The sequence below is a fragment of the Puma concolor genome, chromosome E4 (assembly GCF_028749965.1).
Source record: "Puma concolor isolate L17-30 chromosome E4, mPumCon1.1.hap2, whole genome shotgun sequence".
Classification (NCBI taxonomy): Eukaryota; Metazoa; Chordata; class Mammalia; order Carnivora; family Felidae; genus Puma; species Puma concolor.
Window position 1 is genome coordinate 49,934,915 of NC_141683.1, and position 23,122 is coordinate 49,958,036.

General features: G+C 49.5%; 1 protein-coding gene and 1 long non-coding RNA gene across 6 annotated transcripts; one reads left to right on the plus strand and one right to left on the minus strand.

Annotated features, from left to right (window-relative positions):
- Positions 1 to 432: 432 nt before the first annotated feature.
- Positions 433 to 14,712, minus strand: TEX35 (testis expressed 35). 5 transcript variants are annotated; one of them, XM_086694837.1, is made up of 9 exons: positions 14,560 to 14,712; positions 13,745 to 13,795; positions 13,078 to 13,146; positions 12,160 to 12,216; positions 11,411 to 11,470; positions 6,276 to 6,337; positions 5,850 to 6,042; positions 5,445 to 5,488; positions 433 to 738 (listed from the first exon to the last, which is right to left on the minus strand). In XM_086694837.1, the coding sequence occupies exons 1-9, from the start codon at positions 14,596 to 14,598 to the stop codon at positions 663 to 665; spliced, it is 651 nt and encodes a 216-aa protein (XP_086550963.1). In that variant the 5' UTR covers positions 14,599 to 14,712; the 3' UTR covers positions 433 to 662. The 5 variants fall into 5 exon arrangements, with proteins under 5 accessions (XP_086550963.1, XP_086550960.1, XP_086550964.1 ...); XM_086694834.1 differs by having other exon boundaries at positions 13,637 to 13,795; positions 14,560 to 14,711; XM_086694835.1 differs by lacking the exon at positions 433 to 738 and adding an exon at positions 4,828 to 5,167 and having other exon boundaries at positions 13,637 to 13,795; positions 14,560 to 14,711.
- Positions 14,356 to 21,304, plus strand: LOC147572658 (uncharacterized). Its single transcript, XR_015246455.1, has 2 exons — positions 14,356 to 15,025; positions 18,929 to 21,304. It is a non-coding gene; the product is annotated as an uncharacterized LOC147572658 (long non-coding RNA).
- The last annotated feature ends 1,818 nt before the right edge of the window (positions 21,305 to 23,122 follow it).

Here is a 23,122-nt window from a genome sequence, read left to right on the forward strand (position 1 = left end):
ATGAGCCAAACTGAACACAGGGCACAGTCACATAAGTATAGTTCCCGACATGACCCGGGATGGAAATCTGGAGAGTCCAAAGAGTTCTCTCGGCACCTGCCCAGAGCCTGCTCAGTCTTGGGGGGATCCATGCGGGAGAAGCCCCCACTGGGGTCATAGGGCCAAGGCTGCAAGTCCTGGAGGGGGTTAAGAAGCCAGCTCAGCCTATGCAGCAAAAGTTGAGGTGACAAACATTTCCTGAGAACCTGACAAGTGCAGGGCTCTGACCTCCATGCTGGGGACGAAGACGAATGAAGACCACACAAGCGCTGGCTCCAGAAACCGACAAACTGCAGGGAGAGGAGACATGCAGACTGGAACCAGTAAGCAGGTGGGAAAGGTCTCTGAGTGGCTGAGCAGCCTGGTCACTGGGTCCTTGAGGAGCTGAGTCCAGAAGGGACGGTGGGGGCTCATGGAGGTGGGAGAATGAGGTGAGCAAAGGCAGGGGGTGTGAGAGTGGGATGTGGAGGGCCCATGTGGGATCTAGACTATAGGCTTACAGATGGGAAGGGGGGAGAAAAGTTCAGACACCTAAGATCAGATCAGAAATGCAAGGTCAAGGGGCGCCTGGGTGGTTCAGTCGGTTGAGCATCTGACTTCAGCTCAGTTCATGATCTCAGGTTTCATGGGTTTGAGCCCTGTGTCAGGCTCTGTTCTGACAGCTCAGGCCTGGAGGCTGCTTCAGATTCTGTGTGCTCTCTGTCTCAAAAATAAATAGTAAACATTATTTTTTTTTTAACAAAATGCAAGGTCTAGAACAACAAGTTGAGGAGTCTGGATATTATCCCATGAGTAGTGGGCACTGAAGATTTTTGAGCAAGGGACAGTGTTGGAGTAGAAAGCAGTGGCTAAGGACCAAATATCTGGAAATGGTATGCGCACAACGCATTCCAGGTTGGAAGAAACTAGTGGGTCAGAAGCTACTGTAAGTGGTTTAGAATCCAGATGCTAAGAGCCTGGGTTAGAATATGTATGGGAATTGGAGGATTCTAGAATGGACATAGGAAATGTTAGAAAGATTGCTTTTGGGAATTGGTAGCTCATTTGCTATGGGAGGGAGAGAGAGAGACAAAGTGTTAAGACTTGAATGACTAAGCGGCACCAATGTCAGAAACAGGGAACACTAGCCACACATCCACACACCTGGCAAGTGGCCGGGGTGGTGGGTAACAAATGAATGCTGGAGTCCCTGCCCCGAAGAAGCCCACACTCTTCTCTCATCCTTAGCTCTCAGAGAAGGTCCTGAGAGCCATCAAAGATATATCATGGAGGGAGTGATCGAGAGCAGGGTAAAGAGGAAAGAATCCATTGCCCGCCTGTCATAGGGTCTTTGCCCATGTTCTCAGAAATCCTAAAACCGCCAAAAGAGCTTTGGGAAAATAAGCCACAGACATGACTTCTCAGGCAGGGGTTCTGAGCTCTACGGCATGTGAGATTTCCCCCTGGGAAGTCGAGACAGGGTGCCAGGCAGACAGGCAGATGGAAGGGTTGAAGACAACCCTGGTGGGAGAAAAGTTCCATCCCTTGTCTAGAGATCCTCCTGTGCCCCAGGTGCCAGGACACTGAGCAAGGACAAGGACCCCTGTCAGGAAGTCAGGCAGAGAAGGGATTTGGGTGCAGAAGTGAGGATTCTGATTTTGGCTATACTGAGTTTGACACAATGGCCAGGGCTTAGATAGACAGGTAGATCTGAGCTTTGGTGAGAGGTCAGGGCTCAAGTTCAAGCCTTGAGGTTCTCTTCAGTCTAATAAAGCAAATATTTTTTGTTGTCGTTGGGGAAAAAAAGAGGGCATAAAGTGACCTGCAGGGCACCAGGGATCAGAGAAGGGGTTTACAGACAGGGCAAATGCACAGAGGGCAATGGGGAAAATTGTTTTTACTTAGCCTGTTTAGAGAATCATCTGGGCCACCACTAGGAGAATGGGTAAGTAAATTATGGTGTATTCACAAAATGAAAACTGCAGAGCAATTACAAAATAATGAACAATTGCTACTCACACAACGGTATGCATGAGTTACACAGACATAATTTTGAGCAAAAGAAATAAGAAAATACCTATAGGATTCCATCTATAAATCAAGTTCAAAGACAGGCAAAATAACCTGTGCGGATAAAGATCAGAATAGTGGTAACCTGGGAGCAGGCTAGGTATGGATGGGAAAAAGGTGCTGGAGATGTTCTAGAATAACATCAGTGATGTATACAGATATAAAAATCCATCGAATTGTACATAACCATACGCTTTATGCCTCAATTTTTGAAGTCACTAAAAAATGAACAGGAGGTGGGCGCCCGGGGGGCTCAGCCGGTTAAGCATCCGACTTCGGCTCAGGTCATGATCTCGTGGTTTGTGGGTTTGAGCCCCGCATCGGGCTCTGTACTGACAGCTCAGAGCCTGGAGCCTGTTTCGGATTCTGTGTCTCCTCCTCTCTCTCTGCCCCCCCCCCCCCGCTCATGCTCTGTCTCTCAATAATAAATAAACGTTAAAAAACAATTAAAAAAATGAACAGGAGGTATGCACGTGTATGATCATTGCTAACAAATCATCTCAAAACCTAGCAACTTAAACCAACAAGCATTTATTACGTCACAGTTTCCACGGGTCAGGAATTTGGAACTGGGTGGTTCTGGCTCAGGGTCTTTTCATAAGGTTGCAGTCAAGATGTTGGTGGGGGCCGCTGCCACCTGAAGGCTCTAGGGCTGCAGCTGACCTGCCCCGTAGCTATTGGCAGCAGGTCTCAGTGCCTTGCCCTGTGGCCCATTCCAGAGGACCACTTGGACGCCATTACTACATGGCTGCGAGCTTCACCCAGGCTGGGTATCCAAGAGACAGCAAGATGAAGCCACCGGATCTTTTATGATTGAGTCTTGGAAGTAACACGCCATCACTTCTGCCATATTCTGTTCATTGGGAGTGAGTCACTATGTCCAGCCCTCACTTGAGGGGAGAGGAATTAGGCTCCTCTTGAAAGAGTATCAGAGGATTTGTGGGCCTATTACGACAGCACAGAACTACACAATGCAGTGTTCCCAAGCGTTTGAAGGTTTGGAGGTCAAGGGACAGGGTCTGGGGAGTCCCTTGTGTTGGCAGAATAGCAGCCCCCAAAGATGTGCGTGTTCTAATCCCTAGAACCCACGAATACGTTATGTTACACAGCAAAGGGGAAGTAAGGTTGTTCATTAGCTGACTAACTTATTACTTTAAGGTAATTATTATCCTTATGATTATGATTAGGCGGGCCCAGCGTAATCACAAGGGGCCTGAAAAGTGGAAGAGAAGGCAGAAGACGAATCAGGGTCAGAGTGATACGGAATGAGAGAGACGCAGCTGGCCATTGCTGGCTTTGAACATGGAAGGGGCCATGTGCCAAAGGATGCAGGCAGCCCGTAGGAGCCGGAAAAGACAAGCATATTCTCCCCTGGAGCCTCCAGAAGGAATGCAGGCGTGCCAACACCTTGAGGTTAGCCCCGGGAGACCCATTTTGGACCCATCTTGTGTTGTCTCAAGCCATTAACCGTGTGGTAATCTGTTACCGCAGCAGGAAATAGACACGTTCTACACACACCCTTCTCCTTTTTCCCATTTCTAACTCCTTTCTGCTTTCATCACACGCTATAGTTATTGTCCTTGTTGTCATATGGTCTATATTTTTTAATATACATGTTTACTATGTTTAATATACTATGTTTACTTACTAGCTATAAGCTCCTTGAAGGCAAGTCCTAGACTTTGTTTTGGTTTTTGTTTGTTAAATATAAGTCAGAAGCCCAACACATCACTCATTACTACGTAGCCATTAACAACTTGGTCAATTATTCACTAGACTGGCTAAAAGTCTAAGCAGCCAGCTTAGCAAAGAGATGAAACAAGAAAGCTGGTGTGAGGGGCCCTCCGGGTGGCTCAGCTGGTTAACCATCTGAACCTGGCTCAGGTCACGATCTTGTGGTTCGTGGGTTCGGGCCCCACATCAGGCTCAGTGCTGACAGCTCAGAGCCTGGAGCCTACTTCGGATTCTGTCTCCCTGTCTTTCTGCCCACCCCCCTGCCTCCTCCAGCTCATGTGCTCTCTTTCAAAAATAAATAAACATTTAAAAAAAGAAGCAGCAAGCAAGCTGGTGTTAAATAAAATATGGAATCCTATTAATTCCTCCTCCATTAAACTAAACCCCAAAAATCACACTCATGACAGGAGAGTTTACTGAGACACTATTTTCTCTGTATCTTTCTTTACTCTCATTTCAAGCTAGTGGCCAGGGGAGGGGATTTGGGGCAGGACAAAGACGGGAGCAGGTGAAGGTCACTGGATCACCACCACCTTTGTGAAGACCTAAGGACTCTGAAGGGATAGGTCTCCTTTTGGGTTGGGGGGACAGGAGACCTTCAGGAGGGTAGGAGGGTGGATCCCCAGAGCCCACAAAGGGGACCAAGTTCCTATGAGCAGTGGGGCCCTAGGCTGTGCTCCATGACAAAACCTCAGAGGGAAGCAGAGCAGGCTAGACCCTGGGCTTGGGGTCCCCCACTCACCCAAGACTCTTGGGTCCCACACACACACCACACACACAGTGCAGGAGCTAAGAACACAGGGGGCACAGGTATGTAGGACACTGGAGGTCTCTCCTGCACCCCACGGAATGGCAGCTCTTACCTTTGTGGCCTCCCCCCTCTCTTTTGACCTGAGACCTTTGCAGAACTAGGCAGAGGGAGGGAGGTGGGGGGGGGGATGACCCTGAGAATGACCAAGATAGAATTTCCCACTAATCCAACAGGAAGCAGGAAGAGGGCTTGGTGTCTGAAATATGGGGATTTAGAAACAAAAAAGTGACATTCTTGCACAATGAAGTCTGGGGCTGATATTCCAAATGACGATACGTGCTTTGGCTTTAAAGTGAGGGTTTTAATCTCCAGGTGGGAGGAGGTCTGGGGTGGGGTGGCGTGTCAGCGGGCCCCACGCCCTCATCGTGCAGCTCAGGGAGTGGAGAGGAAGGGCCGGGGCTGCCGGTGGGCTCTGTGGTGGCTCTAGGTTGGAAGCACACCTTCCCCCGCATAGGGCTTGAAGCACAAATAAATCAGAAAGCAGCTCCAGATGCCAAGGATGAAAAGGGTGCCCAGGAATGGCATGGAAGTTTTCTGCTAGAGGATGAGAAAGGCAGGACCCTGAGGCAGGGTCAGCGAGCTGCCGGCGAGGCACCCTTCCCCGCAGGAGCCTCTGGGCTGCAGCCTCCAGGCTGGGGGACCCGGGTCCTCCGGCCTCGCGCCATATCCTCTATGACCGAGTGGATGAGGTCCCCCATTGGGGGAAGAGCCACCGTCAGGGGGACTGGAGGCAAATGCAGCTTGAGCACACTGCCTCTGGGATGATGGGGCACCCGACTGGGACAAGGACTTCTCGAATGGGTCTACCTACCCCTGACTGCAGTTGTTCTTCTGGGCACACAACAAACATCTTTCCTGTAGAGGGAAAAAGAAATGGCACAAGAAAGATCATTTTCCCCTGGTCCAAGATGGCCACCTGCTAGGCACCTCATGGGGTCTTGCTATAGGAAAGGGCAGAGCAAGATGTTGGCGCTTGGCAGTGGGCACCTCCAGGGTTGAGGCTCACTTGGTCACGGCTTAGGACTCTCCCCAGGCTTAGAGGGCAAGCCCCCGGAGGGGGCTCTGGGCTAGGGAGGCATCTGGGGCCAGTAGAGGGGTGGAACCCATCCCTTTAGAGCAGGAGGTAAGGGAGTGAGAGGGCCTAGGATGGTCAGGGCAGGGCAGGAGCCTGGAGGGGCACACCAGCGTGTGGGGGGGGGGGTCAGGCTTCACTTACGCAGCAGGTCCTGCCTTGATGAAGGGAATCCAGTGGGTCCTTTTTTGGTTTCTGAAGTGCCATCATCTTCTCGTGGAGAGTGAGTGGCATGCCATCAGCTCCATCCACTTTCTTGAGCCGGAGCTGTGGGTCTGTGTCCGTCTTTGCCGTCAGCCTGAACTCCTGCTGCTCCTCTGGACCTCTTCTAAGGGGACTGGGGGAGGGAGTTAGGGAGGGGCAGAGCTGGGGGGACGATTTCCAACACGACAGGGAGATGACCACAGTGTGGGCGGCCACGGAGGGCCCCGACATCCGAGCCATTGGGGGAAGAGAAACCAAGACAGGTCCTTGAAGAGTCTGAGGGTCCTCTGAGCCCGAGGACGCTTAGCAGAGTGAAGGGAGGAGATGCCTCAGGGACGAAGAGAGACGGGTGCAGGTCACACTTACTTGCTGCTCTTGTGCATATTTATTAAAACATCCATCTTCTCATCCATATCCTTCTGCATTTCCTTCAGGAGAAAAGTCAAAGCTTAGCCTTATCATCTTGAAGGGCGTCTGAAATCCTTTCTTCTCGCCTCTAGCTGCCAACCACTCAGAGATCACCTCAATGTCTTCCTTTCTCGGGAATCCTCACCGGCCTTAGGTGACCCGTGCCACCTCTCCCTCTCCCCGCCCCCATTCCAGGATGAGGCCAAAGTACAGGCAGGGTCATTAGGGGCTTATCCAAAGTTTCCAGATGAGTCAGAGGACAGGAAGGCTTTCACCTGATCCCACACCTGGATGAGACCCTTACGCCCTGGCTCTGGCTCAAGGCCTATGAAGTGATGGAGGCAAGAAGACGAATCTTGTGCCTTCCCCCGCAAAGGCACTTTTGGCTCCAATGTTTTGACCCCTGCTGTGCACCCAGATTCTGCGCATGCGCGTTTGCTTCATCTTTTACCCAATTTCTGGCAGAAATGGTCAGCATAAAATAAAACTGACATTAGTTCAACTGGCCCCTCACATTTATTATTTACTAAGAACTGAAAGAACAGTAAAATCTTCTTGGCGAGTTACGATCTGTAAAGTTTGATCCGGAGACATTGGAATAGAAATAGCGGTCATCAAAGAATGTCTAAGATGGCAGATATCATCGTCAACGGTATCTGTTATGGACAAACATAAGGTTCAAGGTTCAAGGTTGGCTTGAACATTATAAAATACCCATGAAAAATAAATTGCCTCAAGGAAAATAATTCGAACAAAAAATGAAAGATTTGGCAACAGTTTACTGAAGTGTGGTAGAAAACTGATCAAGGAATCATACTGTATGGGTGGAGAGGATTTCAAAAAATAGCTTCTTGAAAAGCATTTTTTTAATGTCTATTTTTGAGAGAGAGAACGCGTGAGCAGTATGGGCAGAGAGAGGGGAATGGAAAGTCTGAAGGGGGCTCTGCACTGACACCACAGAGCCCGATGCCGGACCCGAACTCACAAACCATGAGATCATGAGGTAGGACACTTAACCAACCTAGCCACCAAGGCGCCACCACCCCCCCACTTCTTGAAAAGTATTTTTAAGTGGTGGGATACATTTTGGATAAGACATCCGTATTCATAAATAGAGTGAAAATATCCTTGATGTGAAAAGCCCCCTGGTTTCGAAAAATCAGAGTCAAAACGTCCCTTATTCTTAGAAGTGTCACTGTGACTTCAAACTCATGTCCTGAAGTGATCTCCTCATTTTCTCTTCTAAATCTGTTTGCCAACTGTCCTTGTCACCGTCACCGCTTTCTTCTAACTGTCCAGATTGCCTGTTGGGGTCATGGACACGTGCTTCTCCTTCATTCTCTATGTTGAGTTGATCATCAAAAATGTTATTTTTCCTTCGGTGCATCTTTCAGATTTACCATTTCCCTTCTGTTCCTACACCTAGTCCAGCATTCCTCATCTTGAGTGGGAACGTGGCTTCCTGCCTGACATTCTAGCTCCAGACAGCCCCCAACCCTGCTCTCCCGGCTCCCCCCACCCCCGAGCCCACCTTGCAAACAGCTGCCTGCTCAGCCTTTCTGAAGTGCTGCTTCTAGCATGTTCTTTGATTAAGAATCTCCAGAGGCCTCTTACTGCTTACACAACCAAGTCCCAATCTGTCCGCCTGTCTTTCAAAAGCCTTCATTATCTACCGCCTTTGTGCCCATTCCATTTTATTTCTCACAGTTTTCCCGGATGATCCCACTTTTATGACTGATCTCCCCACTGACCATGATACACTTCACGTTCATCCTGCTTCCATGCTGTGTGCAAGCTGTTCCCGTGCCCAAAATAGCCTCCTTTGTGCCTTTCCATACCCAGTCCTGCCCACTAACAAAACACTTACTGTGTTTGCATTTTAATATAGAGATAATACATGCCCTTTGTAGAAAATTTGGACAATATAGAGGAATATAAAAGTAAATTAATCTCATCACCTCGCCATAACTGTTATTAACCCCTTTGGTGTATTTCTTTCCAGTCTTTTTTCTAAATATTTACTTTGCTACTTTCCCCCACTTAACTGAGATCAGCCTATATAGATTGCTTGTATCTTGCTTTTCATTATAAGCATACTTCTCATTATAAGCATTCTTTTTTTTAAATAAGCTTTTTACATCAAAATAACTTGGGACTTACTGAGAGTTGCAAAGATAGTACAAAGAGTTCCCATATGCCTTTCATTTCATTAAGTTTCCCCTTAATATTAACATCTAACCCAATCATGGCATTGCTCTTAATTTAAAAAAATTTTTAAGTTTATTTATTTATTTTTGAGAGAGAGATAGAGAGAGTGAATGAAGGAGGGGCAGAGAGAGAGAGAGAGAGAGAGAGAGAGAATCCCAAGAGGGCTCCATAGTGTGAGCATGCAGCCTGATATGGGGTTTCAACTCACGAACCATGAGATCATGACCTGAGCCGAAACCAAGAGTCAGATGTTTAACTGACTGAGCCACCCAGGTGCTCCAATTTTTTTAAAGTAAGCTCCATGCCCAGTGTGGGCCTTGAACTCATAACCTCTCGATCAAGAGTCACATGTCTACCAACTGAGCCAGCCATGTGTGCCTATAAACATTTTCTCCAGTAGTTCCTAGTTTTTATTCTGTGGATATACCATAATTTATTTGGCTATTCTTCTACTGTTGAAAATTGTGGTGTCCAAATTTTTGCTATTATATATAATGATCCTGCGATGAATATCTTTTTACAGATACTCATGCTAGTATTTCTGATTATTTTTATAGGCTAAATTCTGGGAAATGGAATTAATAGGTCAAGTGGTTTGATATTTTTTTATTTCTATTTTCTAATTCCTTTCCAGTTTTGCACAAACCTATACTCTGATCAGCAGCATAAGAGCATTCTTGCCCTGTTCTATAACTGTCATAAATTAAAAGTTCATCTATTTGAATGTGACAATGACTTAAGTATTGTTCCCATTTGGCATTTCATTCATTCTTCATGAGGTAAACCTTTTAAATATATTTACTGCATTTTAGTTGTATTCTCTTTTGTGGATTGTTTCTTCATACCCTTTGCCCATTTTCTTATTTGGTTCTTACTGATTTGTGTGAGATTTGTAAGTTATAGATTAAAAAAACTTTTATCAATGTTTATCATATTTGTGGAAAATTATTTCCTTCAAACTGTTTGCTTCTTAATTCTGTATATGGCGCTTTGCTGTTACCATTTTTAAATTTTTTATATTGTTAAATATATCAATATTTCCTTAGTGATTTCTTCCATTGTACTTCTTTTTAGACCATACAGTTAAATATTCATATATAATTTATTCTTATTGGTTTTTTTTTTTTTTAATTTTTTTTTCAATGTTTATTTATTTTTGGGACAGAGAGAGACAGAGCATGAACGGGGGAGGGGCAGAGAGAGAGGGAGACACAGAATCGGAAACAGGCTCCAGGCTCCGAGCCATCAGCCCAGAGCCCGACGCGGGGCTCAAACTCACGGACCGCGAGATCGTGACCTGGCTGAAGTCGGACGCTTAACCGACTGCGCCACCCAGGCGCCCCTCTTATTGGTTTTTATTATTTAAATTCACTCTATGCACCATTTCAGTTTTTACAGTGTTAACTAAGTTTTTCTTCGTATAATCCCAGTTCTTAATATAAATATATAATCCTTTCCTTCTAACATTCAAAAAATCATCCTTATTGTCTTTGAAATTGTATAGAGCTGTGCTGCCCAACCTTCGGCATACAACGGAATCACCTGGTGATCTTTAAAAACTACTCCTGCCTGGACCTCATCATCTCAAGAGGTTTTGATTTCATTGTTATGGGGTGCAGCTGGGTATAAGGTCAAAGCCATAGTACAGGTGACTGCAATGTACAGCCAAGGTTAGTAACTACAGCTACTTAAGATCTGGTTCTTATCCAGGGGAAAGCTCAGAATCACTTCGAGAGTTTGAAGCAACTGTGGCCCAGCCTGGAGATTTTTATTCAGTTCATCTGAACCAGGCCTGGGTATACAGATGTTTAAAATCCTGGCAAGTGATTCTTAGCGTGTCCCTGGCACAGAGGTGGTGACAAGGTTATCTACCCTGGTTTTGTTCCTGCGGCTGGTTATCTAGACAAGATTATTATGGCTTTATGTGAACTTTATATATCTGGTAGGGGTAGTACCCCTTTATAACTGTTAAAAATGTAAAGCTATCTGCTTTTGCCTATTTATGCTTCTACATCAGTGGTTCTCAAATTTTCACTTAGGAAATGTGAGAAAAATTCAAGGGTCCAAGCCCCCTCCAAAAAGGATCTGGGCTCTATTTTCTTTATTGTGCTCCAGGCAATTCCAAAACACATCAAGGTTTGAGAACCACTAGTCTTTTTTTTTTTTTTTTGAAACTTATTGTCAAATTGGTTTCCATACAACACCCAGTCCTCATCCAAAAGGTGCCCTCCTCAATACCCACCTCCCACCCCCCATCAACCCTCAGTTTGAGAACCACTGTTCTAAACATTTTCTTTAATCTTTATTTTTGAGAGAGAGAGAGAGAGAGAGAGAGAGAGAGAGAGACAGAGTGCAAGCATGGGAGGAGCAGAGACAGAGGGAGACACAGAAACCAAAACAGGCTCCAGGCTCTGAGCTGTCAGCACAGAGCCCGACGCGGGGCTTGAACCCACAAACCATGAGATCGTGACCTGCACCGAAGTCGGACGCTTAACTGACTGAGCCACCCAGGCACCCCGAGAACCACTATTCTAGAGTCTAGGTGGTCCTCTTAGTAATTGCTGAGCTCAAAACTAATCTTATTGGGCTTTTGGTTAGATATGCATTTAGCTTCCCATGTAGCCTTCAAAGCTCACCGGAAGAGTCACTTTCTCTGTAAGTATTAAGTTACCCCGGCCCACATTCGTGACTCATTTCTCCAGACTCCTGATTAACTGACAGCCAATTGTCATGTAGCTCGGCACTTACTTGTTATTTAATTCTCTCTTGCCATAGAGTTTGGGTCTTCTGCTAGATTGTAAGTGACTTCAGGGCAGGGTCTGGCATCGCCTTCCATAATTCCCAGTGCCGTAATGGCCCATGGAAGGCACTCAGCAAATGCTTACCTTCATAATCTCTACGAATTCCTGGAGTTTATCAAAATCCTTGTCCATTATGCCCTTTATCTGTTGAAGAAGAAAAGCATGGCAAGTATTACTGAAGGCAGAGTCCCTCTGGGGCATTTTAAACAAAGGGCAACAGCTGCTTCTTGGATAAAACTCAAGGACAGACTTGTAGTGGCCAATTAAAGCCACTTTCTTCCCAAGGAGTCTATGAAGGGACTAGGGTGCATGTACCATTAAGTGACCACCACCAGGGGCCTTGGGGTGGCTTAGATCTGGGTACAGCAACGCTTCAACATGGAGCTCAGACCATAGCTTCAAGTACACCTTCTTTCTTCAGCATTCCCTCCCTTCCTACAAATGCCACCGGTGGTTCCAGCAAAGAAGCAAGAAGCGAGTTCCTGCTCTGCTGCTTGTCTCCAGAAGAGGAGGGAGGAGCATGGAATTGGTCCCTGACTTCTCCCACATCCTGCTCAGCTCCTCTCACTCTGTCACGAGGGCTAGATCTCCCTAACCCTCAGTGTGATGCCTTAGAGAGTTCTTGTCATTCAAAACCTGGGCTTCAGCATCAGACAGACAAGACATCGATACCCTCAGCTGCTCGGCACTGAAACACTGGAGGAGATGGGGCTGAGTTGGGCTGATGCGTTTTCCACACAATTCCTGATTGCCCTCGCTATTCAAGGTTGGCCACTGCATTTTCCTGGAAGCTCCCCCTTCCCTCCATATCCTGGAGAGTCTCATCCTGTTACCTGTTTGATCTCATCCATTTTTTCCTTGAGCTCTTCCTTCACCTCCCTGAGTTCAGTCTGAGGAAATAAAATAGGGAAGAGAAGGAGTAAGGAAAGGTCTAGGAAGGGAAACTGTCAAAAGGAAGTAAGGAAAGACCGTGGGGCATTGCTAATAAGGAGGAACAGAGAAATACCTCCCATTAGGGCGGAAAGAAAGGATGCTGTTAAGGGGGGAGTGGGCCGTACAGACATCACGTGCCTCCCGCTATGATGCCCTGAAGGGGACACCTTCACTTCTGTGATGTGACCCCCAAAAATGCACAGCCACATCTAGTCACCAGGAAGGACCAGGCCACCCACATGAAGGGTCGGTCTACAAGATAAATGACCTATAATCCTCATAAATGACAATGTCCCAGAAACCAAAGGTTGAAGTGGAATTCCAGACGAAAGGAAACTAAAGAGGCAGGGAACCCAGCTGCCATGTGTGGTCCTGGATTGGATCCCACACAAAAAGAGTTGTTTTTTTCTTTTGTTGTGAAAGACATTAGTGGAATAATTGATACAATTAGAATAAGGACTGAATCAATGTTCATGTCCTGGTTGTGATATTTTGCTCATTGTACTGTGTAAGAGATTGTTCTTGTTTTTAGGCAATATGCACTGAAATTTCAGAGAAATGTGCTCTTAGGTGATTCAGGAAATATACCTTATATGTATGTGTGTGTGTGAATACATGCGGAGAGAGAGGGGGAGAGGGAGGGAGGGAGGGAGGGAGGGAGGGAGGGAGAGAGAATCGTAAAATGCCAACATTTGGGAGATCTGAGTGAAGGGTATAGTAGAATTCATTGTACAATTTTTTGGTCCCAGAGCCTAGTCACAGATGCCAGCAGCAAACCCACCATGGAAGCGGCCGGCGGCCTGGGCTGCCCCACCTACCCTTAGCTCCTGTGTCCCTCCTGGTTTGGTAGACAGCCCTTCTTGTTTAATTCCCTTGTAGTCATACGTCTGTTGGTTGAAAACAGAAACACAGAATGGTGGACGTCACAGGTGTGGGTGAATGAGGCAGGAGAGATCCCCCCGAGTTTCTGTTCCTCCTTTCAGGCTAGGACAGCGGTGAGAGCTGGCAACCCCACCACCACCGTCTCCCCTCTGAGCTCCTCACGCCACCGCCCTCCTGGCCCACTGAACGGCCAAGGCCCTTCCTGCCTCAGGGACTTGGAATGTGCGCCTTCCTTCGCCCACACTGCTCTTCCTCAGGCTTCCGGTCGGCCCTCGGCCCTCGGCCCTCATCTTGTGCTTCAGCTCCCAGCCCAGCCTGGGGCCTTTCCCGACCACCTGGTGGGCAGCAGCTACCCAGGCGGCCCTCCCTATTTCAATTCTCTGCGTTGCAGGTAACACTGCCGCATTTTCCTTCTTTGTTTCTGTATCAGATTATTCCAAGCGTGAACTTTTGCGAGCAGAGTTTGTCTCTCCCTCTCAGTGTATCCCCCAGCACCTGGGACAGGTCTTGGCCGCCAGGAACAGCGAACGACCCCTGACTCCAAGTCACCTCCCCACGGGTCTCAGGCCTGGCTGCCGGCATGGCCTCAAAAGAGCTTCTTACTTTGGTCGGCTCGGGCTTCAGTTCCAGGCACATTGCCTTGTAGTTCTTGCTCTGTAGAGACAGGAGTTTGGCAGTCCTCCTGTCAGGCACCAGGATTGGAGGGATAACACCAGCCCTCTCAAGAGCCCCCCTACCCAATCCTGCCCGTCCACCTGCACCTGAGCTCGGGCCCATGTACGCCCCCTCCCACCAGCACCCGATTCAAGACAACCCAAACTTTGTCGGGTTATCTTTCTTTTCTGAACACGCACCTGCCCAGTCAGCAGGTAGCCCTCCCCCCGCTGGGGGGCCTGAGCAGGGAGAGCACTTGAAGATAACTTTATGGAAGCTGTGGATTAGTTCAGGCTTTGGAGACAGATTGACTTGCAATCTGATCTCGGCCTGCTTCCCTCCTAGCTGTGTCACCCGGGCAAATTATTTATTCCCCCTGAGCCTCCCTTCCTCGTCTGCAAATCGGGGGCACTCATCGCATTATCTAGTAAGGTGCTTGTGTGCCTTAGATGTGCCCGTGGATGCAGGCCTGGTACCGGCCCGGCCTGGAGGCGTGGCTCCGGCGGTGGTTGGAGGTGGTGAGGGTTATTACGTCGCTCCTCACCCCAAAGGAAGTCAGCAGAGGCCGCCTTCCTTCCCACCCCGAGGCCAGGGATGAATCCCGTCCTCCTTCCGGGCTCAGAGGCCACTTCACTCTCAGAACAGAAAGAGAAAGGGCAGAGCATTCACCAGAAATTCTCTGTATCCCCCCACCCACACCCTACACCTCCATTCAGTGAGGACTCAAAGAGGCCCCACATTGTCCAGCAGTGTTTGTCCTTTACCAGGTTTGATTTCTTCAGTTCTGCCCTCTTGGCCGACATGATGGCGGAGGCCAGAGTGTTAACTTCCCAACCTCCCCACCACGGGCCCCTGTGACCAGGCCACCGTCCCGTGCAGATTACAGGCCAAGGTGAGGGAGGATGACTGCCTCTCTGTGTGCAGAACTGCTGAGGTCACAATGCCCCAGTCCCACGTCCTGGCCTGGAGTATCACTACAGCTGTGAGCCTCGGGTGCCTCAGCCACTGAGCTGAGGGACAGGTCGGGTTCCAAAGCCATGAGGTTTCCCTCCTGCAAGGGGGAAGGGGGCCACCTGCAAAATCGCCCTCTGGGAGGACCTGGCCTGTTATGGCCTTAGCGGAAGGCATGCCTCACCAGAAGCAAGGATTCTGTCTCCTCCCTAAGCAGGACTTACCGACCAGGAAGTGTCGGCCCCGAACATCTAGCTCTCCTCCGAGACTGTGCACAAGGTCTGTCGTACTTTCCCCACGTGGACAGACCCTTCCTTGGGTCTGAAGCTGCCTTGGGTTGAGATGCCTTGAAGTCCCTCTTGTTCAAGGTGCATGTACTGTACCAACCTGGGGTCCTCTATGCTGGGGGGCTGAGGGGGTGCTGATCTTTGAAGGATGGCTTCTGACACCCTGGCCTGACCACACGGATGGCCCAGTCCTCTCTCTGCCCTGCACCACACAGTCTCTTCTGTCATCCTGGAAGACGGTTGGAGCAAGAAGCAAAATGTGGACAGTGCTGAGAAGACTCCTGGGGTGGGGAGGATACGGAGGCCATTCTGAAGGGGGTTATAATTTGTGTCTAAAGAGTCAGAGGATCGTGGCCTCCTGTGGGACCTAAAATCATTCAGAATCCAGCTGGCAAGCCTAATTTTGCTTTCCTTGGAATTCGTGGACATTTTACCTCCTTCCCTCTCGTTTCAACTCCTAGATGCTATCAGAAAGGCCAACATGGAAATTCTGAGGCCAGCCAGCCCAGGAGTACAGGAAGGGATGGAAACTGCACGGGGAGCATGTGCCTGCAGCACACCACCCCCCCACCCCCATTCTGTCCCTCGCAGAGGCTGTGAGCTCTAGAACCTTCCCGGGAGCCGCGGCAATATTTCCGATGCATTTCTGAGGGGGTTACTTCATGGCCTCCAACCTGGTGATGGTCATCACTCTTACTGTATCACAGCCAAAGGAAAAAGTGTCTATCACTCTGTTTAGTTGGGGAGAGGAGTGATGAACTTTCCAGGCCTCTTTCCCAGCTAGTAAGTGAAGGCTGGAATGTCAGGGTCCTGTGACCCCCGTACTCAGTCCTTGCAGATCTGCTGGCCACAGAGCAGGAGGGCCCTTTCTCCGCCCTTTCTAGGTTTCCAAAGACCCGACAGGCTTGGGCAGGGGACTACAGGGAAGATGACACTCCCTCTCAACGTTCACCAGCCCTGAGGAAGCAGGCACCGACTCCTCTTTGTTTTGGCTTCAGATCCTCCTGGACCTACAGCAAAGCTTCCTTCTCTTGGCTGAGCAGTCACTAAATGAGCCCCCTTCCGGCCACGCATTTCACAGGAGCCCAGTGGCCCGTGTATCAGGAAATTGGGTCTAAAAGAAACCAGGGTCTCGCTGTAAAGCCGCTTTATACATTATACATGTATAATTATCATCATTTGAACAGATGATAACAACTGACCCACAGCTCCAGGCTTGCGCCTCCTCACAGCATTCACTAGTCATGCGCCCAGATACGTCACTGTTGTCATCAGTGTGTTCGGGAAGGGCTGAGGAAACCCGTTTGGTGAACCTGAATAAATGAGTCTCATGTTATTGTCTTCTCCTCTGAGATTCTGCAGTTGCACCAGGCGTTAGCTCAAAGCGGTATGGCAACATGGATAGTGCCGTGGCAGAACTTGGTTGGTTATACGCCAGCCCTAGGCTGTTCTTACCTGAGGGACACCGCATGCGCTTTTTCTGCCCCCCTTCATGGGTTCTGATGGAACCCACTGGGATGAGGGCAAGGAACAGAAAGCCCACAGACGTTCCAATGGGGTTTGGTGGAAAAGGGATATTCACAACGGAGAGAAAGAAGCAGTCACGTGTCTCTTTTCTCCAAGGGGATGTCATTTGAATTTCCTTTTCCTTACAAAGGTCCTGGTTTTTCAGTTTCACCAAGGCAATGTTGTAAGGGAGGCTGCTGGGGGAGGAGGATTTAAAAATGGCCAGGGCGGGGGGGGGGGAGAGGGGGGTGGTCTCATGGCAGCTCAGTCGGTTAAGCGTGGGACTCTTGGTTTCCGCTCAGGTCATGATCTCGCAGTTTGTGGGGCTCTGTGCTAACAGTGCTTGGGATGCTCTCTCTCCCCTCTTTCTCTGCCCCTACTCCGCACACGTGTGCTCTCTCTCTCTCTCTCTCTCTCTCTCAAAATAAACTTTAAAAACAAACAAAAAATGGCCTTGGGCCTCTGACTTCATGCATGGCCTCTTGTAATTCCAGGGGTGACCCAGTGTTCTAAAATCCTTTGATGAGGACAGAATAGTTCATAAAGGTATCCGGAATCCTGACGGCTGTGGTCTCCAGTCAACCTCAGACTAACAGGGTTCAACACAGATGACCTGGATAATTCACTCCGAAACACCCTGCGGACATACTGTAGGGTCTGGCTGCTGCCTTCAGCCAGAGGGCTCTCTGGTTCCAAGCCCCCAGTGAAGCTCTCACATAAAATTTTTAGAGCTTTACTGTGATTGGTTATTGCATTGTCCTACTTGACTGATTCATAGATGCCTCAGAACACTCTCCACTGTGTCAGGGTAGATTTCTCATGGACACATCGGTTACTCTGCAATTTCTGGGCATTTCTGCAAATACTGTATCAGACCTTGGCTAGAATCACAACCCTATTATATTGTTCCTGTGAAAAAATTACATCTAGTTTCTGTCATGAACTTCTAGTACCTCTATTTCAGGAACAAAACAGGATATTCTGAACAGGTAATTGTAAATCTCCAGGTAATTCAAGACAGCTCCTGATAAGTAAAAAGTCAGAGCAAATGTATTGTATGAGGACTTGCAGGCTTCTTCCTCCTGTGCATTCACCAGGACAGGGACACATTTGCCAGGGCCTTCCAGGACCCAGGGGAACCTGTCACTATTCCCACAGCCAATGTCACAGAACAGCCTGCTGTGTGAGATAAAGTGAGAACCACCAGCCATCAGAGGCTCCCCTGCTCCTGCTAAATACGGCTCCTGGGGCCTCTTTACTTGGCTGGTGTCCCTCTACTCTCTTTGGATGGAGTCCAAACAGTGGATGGCAATTATATTCCTACCTGTTTTGGCGTCCCTGCTTAAAGATTCTCTGTGGTTGTTCTCCCAGTCCCTTAAAGCCTCCTCTCTACCTCTGACACCTCCAAATCCCCATCCATCATCGACGCCATACATCTGAGTGGCACAATGGCTTCTCTGGATTAGCCTTTTGGGGACTATGCATGGTATACATGGGAGATCACCAACGGCGACGATGTGGGTCAGTCCCGAGAGCAGCCAGCACCACTCTTGCTCCCACTTTTTTGGCTAGAATGCAACCACACGTCCACACCTACCTGCAAAGGAGGCTGGGACACGTGGCTGAGTGTCCCCCAAGAGGAAATAAGCATAAGGAGCAGGTAGCCGATCTCTGCCACACCTTCCTGATGGATCTCATCCTTCCCATTTCATTCTGACAAGTCCCCTTGTAAGAAAACTTAAGTTCACGTTCCTCTGTTTTTTGTGCAAGGGAAGAACCTGATGAGATCAAAAGGGAAGACTACGTGAGACACTGGAGCCGGGTCTCCCAACTAATGTGGGCTGGCAGAGCTGGAGTTCAGGTTAAGGGCTCACCCCTTCTCATCTGAACAGCCAACAGGCTAGGGTGCTGAGACAGAGGTTGTAATAATGATCCCGTTTATCCAAGATTTACAGTGTAATAATTCCAGTCGACCCCGGATCCATTCTGCAAATCTCCCTCCCCTCCTGCGGGTACTGGAATAGGAGTCTGCTCTGAAGTTTCTCTTGCTGTTCTAAGCCCTCTCAGCAGCACTGGGGCCCAAGCAGGTTGCCTCATCTCTGCCAGCACCTTCCCTGGAGGATGAGTCTCACTGTTGTCCTCTTTGCTGAGAGTCCATAACCTGCTGCAGATGACCCTCTCAGTCTAGCCCCATGAAGCCACCTGCACATGACTCCTGCATGGGGACACCTACTGCTGGGCCCCACCAACAGACATGGACAATAGCCTCGATTGGACCAAGGTTTTCCTTTACTTAGAGACATCGGACCCTGGTTGGCCTTCTGCGGGGCCTGGCTGTTGCCTTTTTCACACCTGGTTTACATTCTGCTCTTTCCCATTTTGTCCCCAGGGTCATTAGCACGTCAGAGCTGGGTCCGTGTGAAGAATGCTCCAGAAGGTGTGAATCTTCTTCCTTGGGTAGGAGTTCCAGGGCTTGGGCCAGAAAATGGGGATCTCTGACCTGGAGCTACAGGTGGTGATCAAAGCAAGGAAGCTGCTAGAGTCAAGAGTCACACGGAGAGGTCAATGAGCTAGAGAAGTCTTTCCGTCTCCAAACAGGGAAGCCAGAGGCAGATTATCAGAGCCACCATGGAGAAGGGAGAGAACCACTCCTGGCGGAGGCAGAGCCAGCCTGCAGGACTCTCACGGGTGGCTGAGGTGTGAGGGAAACCTCAGCGCATCTAAAGACTAAGAACTGGGCAGTTTCCCTGAGGTGCTCCTTCCTTTCTTGTCATAGGAGTGCGCTCCATGCAGGGCTGTGGATTTTTCCTTTTGGCAAAAGGCACTGGTAGGAAGCTAGCCTTTGTCTAGCTCCCAGTCCTCCAGTGAGGAAATGCCCACGCTGAAGCATCTCGTCTGCTGTGGGGGTGGAGCCAAGGCACGGCTCTCAAGGAGCCAGTTCTGTGACGTGGGTCTCAGCTCTGCTCCTGGAAGCTGAGTGTTCACGCTCTTGCTGACCCTCCCAACAATTAAACCAGTTCACGTGGGTTCTCTTTGCAACTAAACCTGACTGACAGAGTTGGTCATACATTTCTGCTAACTGCAGATCTTTGGGAACTCACATGCGTGTGGTGGTAACTGCTGGGTGGTGACCCACAGGGGCGTTTCCTGTGGAAATGCCGAGTACTTCTATTTGGTGACATCCCATAGATTGTCAAAGTTGGTAATTTTAATTAGTGGCCATGGGAAAAGGGGGTGTGAAATCCAGTCCTTCATGGGTCTTTTTTATAATGAAGACTTCTGCTTGGCTTTTTTTGGTAGACAAACATCAGACAGACACTTTTTATAGCATCAAGACACCTAGGCGGGCCTTTTACTCACAAGAGGTAGATGGCGTGTCACGCTATTATGTTGGTTCTCAGGGACTGCTTTTTCCAGAATCTTTGTTCAGCTGCTCGGGAAGCATCTGCAAGCCCACCCGCCTTCCTCCTGTAGGCCGTCTGCAGCCCCAGCTCTTCTCACCACAGGGCTCTGGGGATGTTCCTGGGCCATGTGACTGACGAACACTCTGAGAAGCACCTTCTGGGGCCCTGAGCTCCTACCTGAAGCTGAGGAAGGGAGGCATTAGGTGACATTACTCCTCTGGGCGGCAACAGAGGACGGGAGGCGTTAAGTGACATTATTCTTCTGGGCGGCAACAGTCGCGTGAAAATCATGGCTCACGGAAAGACAACTTGGATGGAATCAAACATTGAAGCAAGCCACACTTCTTTCCTGAGTCCCCTAAATACGAATGTTCACTTATTTTTATCTAATTATTGATCAGAACAAAGCAATCCCCTTCCTTCCCCTACCTCAAAAAACCAGGGCCACAGCAACCCATCCAGAGGACAGTGAACTCCAGGGCCTACCTGGGTCGCAACCCCACACCTCACTGGCAGGCTGTGCTTCTTCGGGCTCAGGGCCAGGCTGGGTCCGAGCGAGAAGCACTGACTCACTGCGCAGGGGTTTCCATACCGAGTCCCCTGTTTCTTCACACGCTCGCTGAGCACTCACTGTGTGTCAGGCACTCTGCTAGGCACCAGGGGCACAGAAGAAACTGAGATGTGGTGCTGGCCCCTGGGAACTCATCACTGATGGGGCTGACAGAAGCAGCAGAACCGCACTTACACTGTGGTCTGTAGGCCCAGGTGTGGAGGGGGCCCAGAGGAGAGGCACAACCCAGTTCTTGGGGCTGGTTCTCTGCCATGCTCTTCTGGACTCCAGTCCTGGCCTTGTGAGTTTCCCAGTACCCCGGCTCCTCTAGAGTCAGGTTCTTCTCTACATGCAAGCACAGGACCCAGGTCAGGCCATGTTACCCACCGTGTGCCAGACTTTGCAAACACCAACACCTGCCTGTACCTCTGAAGATGACCTCCTCCCTCTACTCATCGGTGGGACCACCCCGGTGGGAAAGGTCATCAAAAAGATGTGGCCACCAACCGACCCGTGAGCCGGACCCTGGCACTTGGAGGCCCCTCACCTCCTCGGCCCTGTCCTTGGAACGTGGTTTCCACTTGCCTTTCTTGCTCCCGGAGGCCGTATCACAAGGATATAGCCTTGAGATGGCGACGTGGCGTTGAAAACGCCTTCATGGTGTATGTGACTAGACCCTGCGAAGGCCTCTTTATAAACTTTGCAGGTATGGCCAGCAGGTACAGGGATCCATTCATCTTGCTGCTGCCTGAGACAAGCCTCATATGTAAGTCCCCTTTGCTTATTAAAGCTGCCACCCACCATCCTGGAATGACTGCCTCTTTCTTCAGTCTCTTTCTGCCCTCAGAGCACAAGGGCCAATTTCAGATTGCACCCAGGAAGCTCCCAGGAGGGTTACGACCAACACACGCCCTCCATGCTGGGCCCTAGATGGGGTTCACCGGTCTCTGCCATATCAAATGGGTCTCCCAGCATAGAGGGCCTAGCCTGTCCCAGCAGGTGCATTGCATACCAAATCAGCTTTCTCTGCTCCATCTGGCCCAAGTTCACCTCTACCCGGCCTTGTCACTATATATAGCGGTTTGGACTGGACCAAAATCTGTACACCCTCTAACAGTGTAAAACAAAGTGTCCTCTGAGCTCTATGTGTCAAGTTGATATTTCACTATGTCAGACTGTGTGCAGGTAACACATTCTCGGAGGTCTGTGGGTTCCTGCCTCAGGAAATAATGGGATATTCATAAATGTAACAGCCCTTAGGTTTTGTACATAAATCCCCCTCAGCAATCAGGACGCAGAGAATTAGACACCAGAAGTCCTCATGAAGGAGACTTTGCTGTGCTGGTCTGATACCAAGGAGATGCTTCTTGCTGATTCTACTCGGTAGCCTTACCTGACCTCTTTTCTGCTGCGGCCGTGCCAGAACCCTCAGGACATTCTTTGGACCTTCTCTTTTGTCCTCCACTTGGTTACGTGTATTAGCCAGAGTTCTCCAGAGAAGCCAAATCTATTCATTCTATCTATTCATCTATCAAGAAATTCATTTTAAGGAACTGGCTCACGTAATTACGGAGGCTGAGCGATCACACAATCTGCTGTCTGCAGGCTGGGGGCTCAGGACAACTAATGGTGTAAGTTCCAATCCAGGTACAGAAGACTGATGTCCCACCTCGAAGACTGGCAAGCAGAGGAAGAATTCTTTCTTAGGCTTCTTTCTCCTCAGGCCTTCAACAGATGGGATGGGGCCTGCCCACATTAGGGAGGACACTCAGCTTTGTTCAGCCCACCAACTCAAATATTAATCTTATCTGAAAACATCCTCACAGACACCAAATATCTGGGCACCCCATGGCCCCATCAAGCTGACACATAAAATGAACTACCATGTTATCTGTCTCTCCTGCCTTCCTGACCCATCACTTCACCTGGAGCACAGCTCATTTTCTTCCTTTGGTCGCGGCACCCGTGGCCTGAGTTCCAGATAACTGACCTCAGGCTTGGCCTCAGGCCCCTTCCCTCCAGAACTTCCTTTTCAGGGCAGGCCTGGCCGGAGGCCCAGGGTTCTCCAGCCCTTCCCACCCAGACGCTGGCCTCCGGATGTTCTGATACCAGAGCCTGCCTGCCTGCCTGCCTGCCTTCCTCCCTCCCCTCCTCCCTTCCCCCCTCCCTCCCTGCGGTCCTTGCCTAGAGCTTTCTTCCATGCCACCACCATGCCTGGTGATATCAAGGCAAAGTGTTCCAGGAAGTCATTGCTTTCTCTCTGCTCAGCTTTATGGATTGACCCCTGCCGACGCCCTCTACTCACTCATAGTGCTTTGTGCCCTGGAAACGATCCAGTAGGGGGGGTGTTTGTCGATACCTTCCCATCCCCCAATCTTCCAGGAGAGAACTCTCTGCTTTTTCAAATTCCTACAGCAGCCCTGGGGCCACGGCTACACGCCCCCGTGTTTTGGCCCCCATCTGAGCTCCTTCTAGACCCTCCCCCAAGGGTGCAAATCCAGATCCTAGCTTCTGCCGCCCCCCGCGTCTCGCCCGCCTGTTGCACAGCTCGGTTAATGGCAAACAAGGGTGAGGATTAGCCGCAGCTGCATGGCCTCGCGTCCCTGCGGAAGGGCGGGGCGGCACATGC